The following is a 14018-nucleotide window of genomic DNA, read 5'->3' on the forward strand; positions in this document are numbered from 1 at the left end:
ATTGCAAGATAGGCCATTGACTATTTCTCCCTCGCTATTGTACTGAGGACTTAGCTTAGATTTTGAAGGTTCCCCCCACTGTTTTTTTTCCTAAATGAGAGTCAGCAAAATGAGATGTGGAGGGGAAGCCTGAGACATACAAGTTTGCAGGTTAATTGGCTTGGTAAATGTAAAAATTGTCCCTAGATGTAGGACAGTGTTAATGTGCGGGGATTGCCGGTCGGAGCGGACCCGGTGGGCCGAAGGGCCTGTTTCCGCACTGTATCTCTAAACTAAACTAAACTAAACTAAACAGCCTGTCCATTTCCAAATACCGTGTAACCAGACTAATCAACTGTATTTTTTTGAGATACATTTCACTTTTTTTTCAAAAACAATTATACAGTGTTCCAGTCAAGTGCTTAAGTGGGATACACACAACTAACAGAAGCCTTGGTGACTCTCAGTCTGAGTTGTAAAATCTGGTTGCTAATATTGGACTAAGTTATGAGTTTCCTTCCACCTTTCATCCCACAGGGATGCAGTCTATAAGGAATGGTTTTATATTGGACATGCTGAGCTGGGTTGCAATGTTACAGATCACTCCATTAGCACAGGAAAGGCATTCTCATACACTTTGCATCTTTGTCAAAAATATCTCATGACCTCATATGATTATTTTCCACCAACATCAGAAGCCTGATCATTGGACTCCAAATCAGACTGTATTTATTTGGCATATAAACAGACACATAGCCAATATACAGTATACACAGTAATAGTTCCTGTAATTATAGACCTTGTTTAACCCTTCTGTGCAGTATGTTTAAAATAGCAAAGATATATAACCTGAGCCATCTTTCATTCTAACTTTGAGATCTATGTTCAGTATTCCTGCAACATTCAGCCACGCATGGTGGTAAACATCTAAACAACACATAGGAGGAGGAGATTCCATGAACATCTCAGTCCTAGAGCACAGTAAATGAATACAAAATACAAGGCTGGCACATTTATGTCATCAGCCAGCCTGATGATCCACCTTGGCCCCCTGCCCAGTTCCTTTCCATTGCAGTAATCAATACTGAACTAATTCAATTCACTCTTGTAATACAACTAGGGCCATGGACTTGACAACACATTGTTTGTCGAGAGAAAGGTGTGTTCCAGAATTGTTCTTGCCTCCAGCAAAGCTGTCACAGTTCAGCTAGCAAAAAAACTGCATTTACCTGAGAAAATGGAAAATTGTCCCGGCAACAAGTAACACGGCTACGTCGACCCAGCCATTTGCTGCTCTGCCAGTTTACTCTCAATCATTGAAAGATGATGGATGGAGTAATCAGTGGTGTCGTCAATAAACAGCCAGCCATTTCTCAGCTGGGATCCCAGCAGAATCAGTGAGTTCTAACCTGATTACAGCCGAGCTACATGTTAACAAAGGATCTATATTCCAGACAATGTTAAGAGAGTCTCTTGTTTACATCAAGGCAGTATTTGGCATAGTGTGAGATTAAGGACCTTTGGCAGAATTGAAGTCTAGGAATCAAGGAGAAAGGTTTTCCACATTTAATATGAAGGAAAATCACTGTAGTTATTGTGGATCCAATGAACTGCCAATGCTGGTTAACAAAAGGAGATACAAAGTGCTGGAATAGCTCAGCGGGTCAGGCAGCATCTCTGGACAAGATGAATATGTGATGTTTTGGATCAGGACCCTTCAAAAGTCTGAAAAAGAGTCACAATGTAAAACATTAACTATTCATGTTCGCCAAAGATGATGTAACCAGTTGAGTTACTCCAGCACTTTGTGTCTTCTTTTTGCTGTAGTTCATGTTGGCCAATCTTCACAGCCCAGGGCTACACACCAAATGTGCCTTGGAGTCGTAGGCCAAGCCCAACTAATTTATCACCAGCCTACCCCTTACTGCATCTCAGAGGACCACACCGAAAACCAACAACGACCAGTGACGAGTGACTACAACTGAAATGATCACCTGATAAAATGATGTCATGTCTGCATTTTTTTCTCACTGTAAAATGCTTCCCAGGTTTTTTATAAAATCATTCTGAACCATGCAAGCAAATAAGGAACTAGTTTGGAGGATGGTAGTAAAAATACAACTACTGCTGTTTGCAGTAGCCCTTTTGCTTCAGCAGCCTTTTAAGAAAGGCAGAAGGGGAAGAGCAAGGGTGAAGAGGAAGCACAAGAAGAGGTCTCAATGGGTGAATGGAGATGATGTGATGGACTGTCCCAGTACACCAGATGACTGGAAGAGAGTGGCGCTGGGCTTTGACAAAAGATGGAACTTTAAGCACACATGTGGGGCAGTGGATGGCAAGCATGCCATTCTTGTCCCTGTCCCTGTACCCCTCATTTTCCTTTTCGTACAGGATGGCATTCTGCTGGAACCATTCCTCAAGGTCCCCCTCCTGCTGCCTGGTGAAGGTGTAGGGCATAACCTTCCTCCAGCCCTCCCTCACCACCAATGGGGCATCTGCCTCTGATGCTGTGTCAGATACAGGAGAAAGGGCTGCTTTGCTGCCTTCAAATGAGGCAGTGAAGGATGGGGTGGTGGTGGGGACATATACTACCACCCTGGTCTCCTCCTCCAGGGGTCTCTCATGCAGGGCTACCTCCTCCTGCACTATCACCTCCTGTGGCATCACCTCCTGCCACTCCTCCTCCTGGGTGGGCAACACCTGCATGGCAGGGGGTTTTTCTGGTTGTGCCCTCCCCTGCGCTGTTGTCTATGTGCTGCCATCTCTAAAACACGTCTCCTCTCCAAAAAACTCTCCAGCTATGAATGAACATGCCTTGAAGTGACAGAGGTGACGTTCTGCTGTTTAAATCACCTTTTTTTTCTCCTGACCTTTTTTCCACCCCGGAGCTATTACCTTCGACTACCTACGACTAGCATCACGACCTACTATGATCTAGACATACGACTAAAAAAATAGATTTTTCCTATGGCAACCTATTTTTAGTCACGGTCAATTTTTAACATTTTGAAAAATACATTGTGACCTAGTTGAAGCCTCGACTACGCGGAGACCTCTTTTGACTACGAAGGAGAGTGACGAAAACCTCCTACGACCTCATGGCAAACTTCCGCGACTATGGGTCGCCAGAGGTCGCGGTGGAGGTCGCCCAAGTAGGACAGGGGCTTTATGATTCCTGATCTGGGTGGCACCATGGTGCAGCAGTAGAGTTGCTGCCATATCAGTGCCAGAGACCCAGGTTGGATCCTGACTATGGGTGCTGTCTGTATGGAGTTTGTACTTTCTCCCTGCGCACTTGTGGGTTTCCCTGGCGTGCTCCGGTTTCCTCCCACATTTCAAAGACATGCAGTTTTGCTGGTTAATTGGCTTCGGTGAAGATTGTAAATTGTTTCTAGTGTGTAGAATAGGGCTAGTGTATGGGGATCGCTGGACTCGGTGGTCCAAAGGGCCTATTTCCACGCTGTATCTCTAAAAAACTAAAAAGAAAGACTTCAAGTTTATTCCCATCCATCAATGAGAAGTCATGGGATTCCAGCTGAAAGCCACATGAACTCTTGGCACAAATGGAACGTTTCAGGTGGTTACCACTGGGTGCAAGAACTGATGACAAATAAGAGGAGCACATTGGTTCTGTGTGTGGGAGATCTTGCGTCATGAACATGATTGCTTTTTGAAGAATTAACCAAGAGATATGATGAGGGAGCGCAGTGGATGTATACATTGATTATCGCAAGGCTTTTAACAAGGTTCTCATGGTAGGCTGGTTCGGAAGGTTAGGTCACGTGGGATCCAGGGTGAGGGAGCACATTGGATATGAAATGAGCTTGGTGGCAGAGGAAAGAGGGTGGTAGTGGAGGGGTGCTTTTCATATTGCAGACATGTAACCAGTGGTGTGCCACAGAAATTGGTGCTGGATCATCTGTTGTTTGTCATATATATATATATGAATATATATATAAAAAGATGATTGTCCAAGGTTGCAACGGGATCGAGGTCAACTGAGAAAGTGGGCAAGGGATAACACAATGGACAACACAACCCCTGAGCTGAGCAAAGTGGCTGCAGAATGTATGCCATAGTGTAAGATGGCTTTGACAACTGCACGAGTCCTGCCTAAACATAATTATATGTGCAAAACCGCTTCACAGTTCCTCACAGGAGTTGTGGCCAATTTTGTAACATTTTGCAAGGAAAACTGATGAGTGTTAATGCTATATGCATCACCTGTTTGGTCCAATAAATATGAGTGGATTCTAATTTCTAGACCATGGTGCATAAGGATGAAAAAATTCCAAATACTTCATGTAATTCTATGTGCAAAACTGCTTCACAGTTCATCACAGGAGTTGTGGGCAATTTTGTAAATGTTTGCTGTTAATGTTATATGCATCACATGTTTGGTACAGTAAAAATGAGTGGATTCTAATTTCTAGACAATGATGCATTTATTAAGGAAGAAACATTTTCCAAAGCACTTCACGGCTACAGTTACCAGTTATTTTCATCCAACATAGACAACATAAGTGGCCATCCAGTCCATTGAATCTATACTGGCTCTCTGAACAATCCCACCAATCCCATTCCTCCACTTATTTTCATATAACACATTCTCACATGCCACCAACATCAACTCCACCTTGATTCCTCTACCTCCCATGTACATAGTAAACAATTTACAGCCCGTCAAATGGCGTAACCGGGCGGGACTTGGAGATGTCGGGCTCTTGGAATGGGCCGGGAGGAGGGTGAATTGGGCTAATGCCTCCAGTGCCTTCAAGGTCGGCAGCAGGAGGTGCCCCGGGACACAAAGATGGTCGTGTGAGGAGAGGACGGGGACGTTGGCTCGCGGTAACTACTCCAGTATATCAAGCACGTGGTCCAATCAGACTTTGTACTTTGAATAATGGCGCCAAAAATGACGGCGACAGCATGTGTAATATATGCAAAAATAATTTCACTGTGCAGTTGCAGATGAGACAAATAAAGGATCTTTGAACCATTGAACCATTGAACAGTAACAACTTAACTGGCTGACATTGGGATATGGGAGGAAACTGGAGCATCTGGGAAGAAGCATCACACTTACAGTGGAGACACAAAAAAGCTGGAGAAACTCAGCGGGTGCAGCAGCATCTATGGAGCAAAGGAAATAGGCAACGTTTCGGGCCGAAACCCTGCAGTTCCTTCTTAAACACTTACAGTGGGAATGTGTAAACTCCATGCAAATAGCCCCAACCTCAAGATTGGACCAGTGCAGTGTAGCTGCCGAATCACTCTGCAACCCTTGTAAATGATTCAAAATTGACCCAGGCACGGTGATATAGGAACAAAGATTCCTCGAAGAAATAATATTGCAGAGAAGTGGGCAGATGTTTGGAAGGACATTGCCTTGAACTGCATCTCCATTCGTGAGCAGAGACAAAGTGCTGGAGTTCCTCCGTGTGTCAGGCAGCATCTGTGATGAACATCGATGGGTAGGTGATGTTTTGGGTCAGGACTCATCTTCAGACTGATTGTGGGTGAAAGCTGGAAGAGAGCAGGGTCAGCGGAAGGCCTGGCAGGTAATAGGTTGTTACGGGTGAGGAGGATTTTTTGATAGGCAAATAGTTGGACAAAGGTGAGATCCATTCAATAGCACTAGGTGTAATATGCACAAGCCATGGCTTTGCACTGGATGTTTAGAGGTGGAGGAGTTTGGTGGAGTTTATTCTCAGCCTCTATAAAAAAAAACATATTCAGCATTACCAATCAAGATAAATGCTGAGGCTTTAGAAAACTATAGGTATTATTATTAATATTGGTGTTAGCAATTAAAATCAGGCGAGGGTAGTAAGGGATTGGAGGTCAGAAATCCCAGGGTATTGTAGAGTTTGAGGGGATTTTAGGTTTCATTTTCCCCTCACTGCTTGGGTGAGATGCGAGGAAGTGAGAGGGGTGAGAAAAGATTTGGAGACATTGGTCAGCTGGTCAAGGAATGATGGAGTTATTCAGCATGGAAAAAAGACAATCTGCCCACTTTGTCCACGACGGAAATCAAGCACCTATTTTTACACCAATCCCACTGAAACCCATCCTGTTCTCCAAATTCCCATCAAATACCACCCAGAGTCTACCTCGCACGTACACTCTTGGGGCAACGCACAGTGGCCGATTATTCCAACCAACCCACACGTCTTTGGATGTGGAGGGAAACTGGAGCTCCCAGAGGAGCCCCCTGCGGTCACAGGAAGAATGTGCAGCGTTCATACAGGCAACACCGCAGGTCGGGATTGAACCCAGGCCGCTGGAGTTGTGAGGCAACAACTCTACTAGCTGTGCCATTGTGCCACCCTTGCAGGCAGCAAGCTCCCAATATTCTGCCTCTAAATGAACTAAAAAGCACTGTGAAGGAGGAGAAATATTTTCATTGGATCAAGACGACGGCTGCAAGTATTATGCCTGGCACGAGGATTCTAATTCACTTGAAAAAAAGTGGAAATGATTTGATGGATCATAATTCCATTCGAGGATTTTGCAAAAATTATATTTGGATTAGATGTGTATTTATCGGTGCAGGCTGTAGAAATAAATAATCTTGAATAAGAAGCTAGCAGAAGAAAGATTTCTAAATAAGACCTTTGTTTTTATTATTCGTTATTTTACTAGTTTTGCTTTAATGACACATTTTTCTTTTTGTACCATTTCCAAAACAATCCTATTCATCTCAGGAAGAAAAAAAGGAACATTATTTAACAAAATAAAAGTCATTTGTTTCCTACTTTGGCTCAGTTGGTTGGTGACTTCTCTGCTTGGAGGCCATCAAGATGTCCAGCCATCTTGTCTGGAGCCCCATCACATTTTTTTTAAACTTTGTCATCTCCCTTCCTGTTCCAAGATTTACTCCAAAAAATGTCCTTGCACTTGACTAAGTGGATATTCAGTTTCATTGCCCCAACTCCCCTCCCCTAGCTAAAGTTTCTTTCTCGCAACATAGTTAGAGCATGGAAAGAGACCATTTGGCCCATCGGCTCCATATCAAGAGGAATCCAAGGAGCATCACTCCCAAGATCCTCCTTATCATTTGTAAATTATTTTTTTGCAGAAGTAAATCCAGCTCCCTTCTGAATATTACCCCTGAATGTACCTCCACTGCCCTGGCAGTGCAATCCAGACCTCAAACACTGCGATAAAAAAAAAAATTTCCCTCATGGCACCAATGGTTCTTTTGCTAATCAACTTCTCGGGCAGCAGGGCAACATGGCTAGGTTGAGCTGTTACCTCACATCTCCAGGGACCCATGATCAATCTTGTCCTCCGGTACTGTCTGTGTGGAGTTTGCACATTCTCCCTACAACCTGGTGGGTTTCCTCTGGATGCTCTGGTTTCCACCCACAAACCAAGGGTTGGTAGCTTAATCGGTCACTGTAAATTGCCGCTTCTGTGTAAGTGAGTGGGAGAATCTGAGGAGCTGTTGATGGGAAGGTGGAGAGAATAAAATGGATTAGGGTAGAATTAGTTTAAATGGGCCCTTGATGCCTGGCCTGAATTCAGTGGGCCAATGACCAGTTTCTGTGCTGCATCTCTCCATAACTCGACAAATGCCATCATAACTCTGCGGAACAGGCAGCATCTCTGGAGAGAAGTGGAAAGGGTGACATTTCAGGTCGAGACCCTGAATATGTGTCTCGACCCAAAACATCACCCTCTCAAAACGTCACTTCTCTCCAGAGATGCTGCCTGCTCCGCTGAGTTTTTTTTCCAGCTGTTTGTGTCTTTCTTCAGTTTAAACCAGCATCTGCAGTTTCTTCTTACACAAACTCCATTATAAGTTCTCTGGTGCTTGGCCCTCCCACAAATAGGAACAGTTTCTCTCTTTTACAACTTCCTCTCTATTAAGGAAAATTAATTCAGCTTCTCCAGTCAACCCATGTAATTTAAGCCCCTCTTCACCAGAATTAATAAATCACTTCTGCGCCCCCTCTAAAGCCTATACATCTTTCCTATGTGTAGTGCACAGGACTGGAACAGGTACTCCAGTTGTGACTCAAACAATGCTTTATAAAAGCTCCATACTTTACAGATGTTTTGACACCCTGTCCTTTATGTAAGGAGTGCTATAATAATGTAAATGATCACACTAGCCTGAGTTGAGTTTGCCAAAGTTGGTTCTTCTACAGTTGTATAGGGCTCTGGTGAGACCTCATCTGGAGTATTAGTGCAGTTTTGGTCTCCTAATTTGAGGAAGGACATCCTTGTGATTGAAGCAGTGCAGCGTAGGTTCATGAGATTGATCCCTGGGATGGCGGGACTGTCATATGAGGAAAGACTGAAAAGACTAGACTTGTATTCACTGGAGTTTAGAAGGATGAGGGGGTATCTTATAGAAACATATAAAATTATAAAAGGACTGGACATGCTAGATGCAGGAAAAATGTTCCCAATGTTGGGCGAGTCCAGAACCAGGGGCCACAGTCTTTGAATAAAGGGGAGGTCATTTAAGACTGAGGTGAGATAAAAACTTTTTCACCCAGAGAGTTGTGAATTTATGGAATTCCCTGCCACAGAGGGTAGTGGAGGCCAAATCACTGGATGGATTTAAGAGAGAGTTAGATAGAGCTCTAGGGGCTAGTGGAGTCAAGGGATATGGGGAGAAGGCAGGCATGGGTTATTGATAGGGGACGATCAGCCATGATCACAGTGGCTGGCTCGAAGGGCTGAATGGCCGCCTCCTGCACCTATTTTCGATGTTTCTATGTTTCTATATCTTCAATAAGAAAGGCCACAGCGTTCCTGGGATGGAAAGGAGTCAGTAATCACAAGGGGACAATCTCAGATTTTTCCACTCCAATCTCTGCTGGAAGATGAACATGTGTTGAGGAAAACCATCAACCTCAGTTGTGATGGTCACCACAGTTAACCAGTGTCTAATGTCAAGGCAATAGAAAAGGCTGCTTGTTCAAAGAATCGTAGGACCACCAGTATCAATGAAAGAATGGAAGAATCAGCGCATTGGGGGAGGGGGGGGGGGGGGGGGGGGGGGGGGGGGGGGGGGGAAGACAGAAGCCGGAATGTGGAAAGCAAAAAGTTGCAATGATTGGCACAAAGTCCTGGAAATTGCTTCAATCTCAATGCTGTCCCGTGACCTGCAGACAAAATTGCACATTCATTGCCGTCGACTCAAATGCCTCATTCACAACCCAAGTGAAAATAAGAGGTTGCTGTTTGGAATAAGCTGGTAACGCAACAGGAAATGATTGGAATCGATGTGCTGCTGCAAAAGCATCCAAGGTACACACTTGCCAGGGCTCTGGCAGAGGAGCATTCCAACATAAACGCAGCAGAGGGATCTCTAGGGAGGGAAAGTCAAAACCGGGATTGCAAGGAATGAAGCTCAAGGCAGGAAGAGTGCGGGCATCACCTCTTCCAAGAAACACAGACTGGAAGCTGAAATCCACTTCAGTAAAACATCACGTGCTGTTTTCCCTTTCTGTTAACCTTTGCCCTGCTGAATAAATAAGGAGTGTGTATGGATGCTTGGCATGGCAAATGCTGTGAGAGGCACTTTATGATCTTTGGATAATGTATCACTGTTGTGCGCAAAACCGCTGTTATTCTTTCCTTTTTTATGGAATGCAATTGGGTGGGTGGTCACATTCATGTGTGATCGTTGATCTATCACCTCCATTTAAATCCAAAGCAGACCGAGCCGATTGCCTTGACTGAAACCGGGTGATCGGGTGGGCTGGAACGGTGAATGACAATGGAGCGATGAGTATTGGTCACAGAGTTGGGTCTACTGTGTTGGCCAGTGTTCTCCCACCTCCACTGGGAGCACCAGTATGAGAAGATAAACAATGGAAGGTTGTACACACAACCGGTCAGACTGATGAACCTACTGTCCATTCACATGTATATCCTTCTCTACATTTAGAGTGGGAAGTTTTCAACATACTCTGAGAAGAATGTACAGGCACTGCCATTCTCTCTCTGCAGTCACATATGTTAGAGACTGGTCGTTCAACTGACATGTACAATGCAAACATGGAAGGGCAGAACGTGGTCACACACCGACACAATGGACACAGATGCACACACATAAGTACAATCACATACACAAACACACACGGTACAGTTGTACCACTAACATTGCTTATTGCATCTATTGCATTGGCCATTTTTTATCAGTTCATCCACCCAGCCCCTCTGACCTCCACATACCCGGTCACAGACCATCTGTGCCTGACCTTTGACCCCCACATAGCCACTCACACACTATTAATCATGAAGCCACATCTCCGGAAGTTTGGATGACCAGCACTGTAAATTGCTGCATCCTTTCTCATCCAACAACTTGTCTCAAAACAGCTTAGATGTGTGGGATCGGGGTAAATATTTTGCATGAATTGACAGTGGGAGAATACCTGTGGGAATAGGTGAATGGACAAGAGTACATGTTACCTTTTCATTTCCATTGCTTGATGCTGGGTATAAACCAAGGCAACAGTGTGAACTATGTGTGTGGGGTTGACTTGCTGCTCTTAAATTGATTGATTGTTTAATTGAAATATTCAGCGTGGAAACTGGCCCTTCAGCCCATCGAAGGTAGACACAAATTACTGGAGTAACTCAGCGGGACAGGCAGCATCTCTGGAGAGAAGTAATGGGTAACAATTTGGGTCGAGACCCTTCTTCAGACTGATATCAGGGGAGAGGGCGGGACAGAGTTAGAATGTTGTCGGAGACAGTAATGCCCCTGTCCCACTTAGGAAACCTGAACGGAAACCTCTGGAGACTTTGCGCCCCACCCAAGGTTACGGCGCGGTTCCTGGTTGCAGGTGGTTGCCGGAAGTTGCAGGTTGTGGAAGCAGGTAGGGAGACTGACAAAAACCTCCGGGGACCTCAGAGAACCGCACGGCAACCTTGGGTGGGGCGCAAAGTCTCCAGAGGTTTCCGTTCAGGTTTCCTAAGTGGGACAGGGGCATTAGACTGGTGGGAGAACTAGGAAGGGAGAGGGGATGGAGCGTGGTAGCTTACGCTACTGGAGTGTAAGCTACCCAAGCGAAAGCTGAGGTGCTGTTCCTCCAATTTGCGCTGGGCCTCACTCTGACAATGGAGGAGGCCCAGTACAGAAAGGTCAGATTGGGAATGGGAGGGGAAGTTGAAGTGCTGAGCAACCGAGAGATCAGGTAGGTTAAGGCGGACTGAGTGGAGATGTTCAGCGAAACGATCGCTGAGCCTGCACTTGGTCTCGCCGATGTACAGATGTTGACATTTGGAACAGCGGATACAATAGATGAGCTTGGAGGAGGTTAAAAGTGAATCTCTTCCGTACCTAAAAAGACTGTCAGGATCCTTGGATGGAGTCGAGGGGGTGTAAAGGGACAGGTGTTGCATCTCGTGCGGTTGCAGGGGAAAGTACCTGGGTAGGGGGTGGTTTGGGTGGGAAGGGACGAGATGACCAGGGAGTTGCGGAGGGAACGGTCTCTGCGGAAAGCAGCAAGGGATGGAGATGGGAAGATGTGGCCAGCAGTGGGATCCCGTTGGAGGTGGCGAAAGTGTTGGAGGATTATATGCTGTATGCGACGGCTGATGGGGTGGAAGGTGAGGACAAGGGGGACTCTGTCCTTGTTGCAAAAGGGGGGAGGGGGAGCAAGAGCGGAGCTGTGGGATATCGAGGAGACCCTAGTGAGAGCCTCATCTATAATGGAATAGGGGAACCCCCATTTCCTAAAGAATGAGGACATCTCCAATGATCTAGTGTGGAAAACCTCATCCTGGGTGCAGATGCGGCACAGACAGAGGAATTGGGAGTAGGGTATAGAGTCTTTACAGGAAGCAGAGTGGGAAGAAGTGTAGTCTAGATAGCTATGGGAGTCAGTAGGTTTGTAGTAGATGTCGGTCAATAGTCTGTCTCCTGTGATCGAGTCCACACCGACCATCGATCAATTGTCTACACTAGTTCTCTGTTGTCCTACTTCCACATCCACTCCTGGCACACTGGGCAATTTATAGAGGCCATTTAACCTACATACCCTCATGTCCTTGGAATGTGAGATGACATCGAAGCACCCAGAGGAAACCCATGTGGTCACAGGGGGAATGTGCAAACTCCACGCAGACAGTACCCAAGGTCAGAATTGATCCAAGGTCTCTGGCGCTGTGAGGCAGCAGCTTTACCAGATGCGCCATTGTGCCACTCTATCAAAGAATGCCCAAGTGTCAAAGAATGTCCTATGCATGTCGAACAACCGGATTTCTTTAAACTGGCCAATTAGTCTTTTTCCACTTTAAGTTATAATGTGGCATGTTTACAATGCACAATGTGGTGGTAGCCATGTATAATATTCCATATCCAAATTCCACTTCCATTGGCTTCACCACAGCTTACAGTTTGAAGTGGTGTTGCTACCACTCAGTGCCTTTAGTAAGGAACTACTCAGCAGTAAAAGTGCCCTCCTCGTTATTCTGTGCGTTGGATCTATGGAATCAGAGGGAAACATTTAAGCACTACACCAAGTGGACATGGGTTTAAGGATAGAGGTACAAGATTTAATAGGGACCTGAGGGGCATCTTTTTCACCCAGAGGTAGTGTAGTGGGTATGTGGAATAAGCTGCCAGAGGAGGAAAGATTTAAAGGGGTATGGATGAAATGCAGGCAAATAAGTCCAGCTTAGATGGGGTATCTTGGTCAGCATGGATGAGTTGGGCCAAAGGGCATTTTTTCCATGCTGTATGGCTCTATGATTATGTCTCTAAATGCTGTGTCCTCTGGTCCTTGACTCCTCCACTGCTGGAAACATCCTCTCCACATCCACTCTATCTAATGCATTCATTATTCAGGATGTTTCAATGCGATCACCCCTCATCCTTCCAAACTCCTGAGAGTACAACACCCTACATGCTGAAGTGTCTGCGCATAAGTCCACAAGTCAGAGAATCATAGTCATAGACTGTGGAAACAGGCCCTTCGGCCCAACTTGCTCACAACAACCAGCAGGCCCCCATCTAAACCAGTCCCACCAGACTGCTTATAGCCCATATCCCTCCAAGCCCACCCTATCCATGCACCTGTCTAAATGTTTCTTAAACATTGCGATTGTGCCAGTAGTGCGGAAATCGATCTTGCGTGATCTTTGCTCGAGATTGCTCCACTCATTGGACAATTCCAGAAGACTGGCTGGAAGCAGAGTAGCCAACCTGTCCCGCAACATGTTCCATGTCTCTGTCCTGGACCATTAAGTTGCCCATTTGTTTCAGGTACCAGCTGGGGGACTGGAGGCCATTTTGAATTAATGAGTTGGTACAATTTTCAGTTGAAGCCAGCTTCTATTTGCACCGTCTCATGACTGCTGATTCTCTTTTGTCCTCTGTGCCAGGTCCTCCAAGGATCTCTAAGAAAGTGCAGAACCGGCAGCCGGTGAAGCTGGGTCGCACGGTCAGGTTGGCCTGTCCAGTGGAGGGCGATCCACCGCCATTGACCATGTGGATCAAAGATGGACGCACCATCCACAGCGGCTGGACAAGGTTCCGAGTCCTTCAGCAAGGCCTCAAAATCAAGGAGGTGGAAGTGGAGGATGCAGGAGTCTACGTCTGCCGAGCAACTAATGGGTTTGGCAGCATCCATCTCAACTACACCCTGATCATCATTAGTAAGTCTACAGGCGGCCTATGGTCCTACCTTTGCATTAGCTTATTGTTGTACTGTTCATTGAAAATCTGTAAACCTTGTTCGGTCACGTAAAGTGTTTCATTGCCATCTGTCCCGAAACAGAACGATGAATTTCTTACTTGCAGCAGTGCAACAGAATAGTAAATGTACTCAGTAGACATCTAAATGAACAACAAAAAGAAGTTCAATAGGTAAAAACTAAAGTAAAACAACATAGTGAAAGGTGCGACAGAGGTTTACCTGCATCTCTTCCAACCTCATCTATTGCGTCCGCTGCTCTAGATGTCAGCAGATCTATATCGGTGAGACCAAGCGGAGGTTGGGCGATCGTTTCGCCGAACACCTCCGCTCGGTCCGCAATAACCAAGCTGACCTCCCGGTGGCTCAGCA

General features: G+C 45.6%; 1 protein-coding gene across 1 annotated transcript in view; it reads left to right on the forward strand.

Moving 5' to 3' along the window:
* LOC129701456 (fibroblast growth factor receptor-like 1) overlaps positions 1-14018 on the forward strand; it is a 155634-nt gene that overhangs the window by 54891 nt on the left and 86725 nt on the right. Inside the window, exon 3 of the mRNA XM_055642639.1 lies at positions 13336-13608. Coding sequence (XP_055498614.1) covers positions 13336-13608 — 273 coding nt within the window. The remainder of the gene's footprint in view (positions 1-13335; positions 13609-14018) is intronic.

The sequence above is a fragment of the Leucoraja erinacea genome, chromosome 11 (genome assembly GCF_028641065.1).
Source record: "Leucoraja erinacea ecotype New England chromosome 11, Leri_hhj_1, whole genome shotgun sequence".
Classification (NCBI taxonomy): Eukaryota; Metazoa; Chordata; class Chondrichthyes; order Rajiformes; family Rajidae; genus Leucoraja; species Leucoraja erinaceus.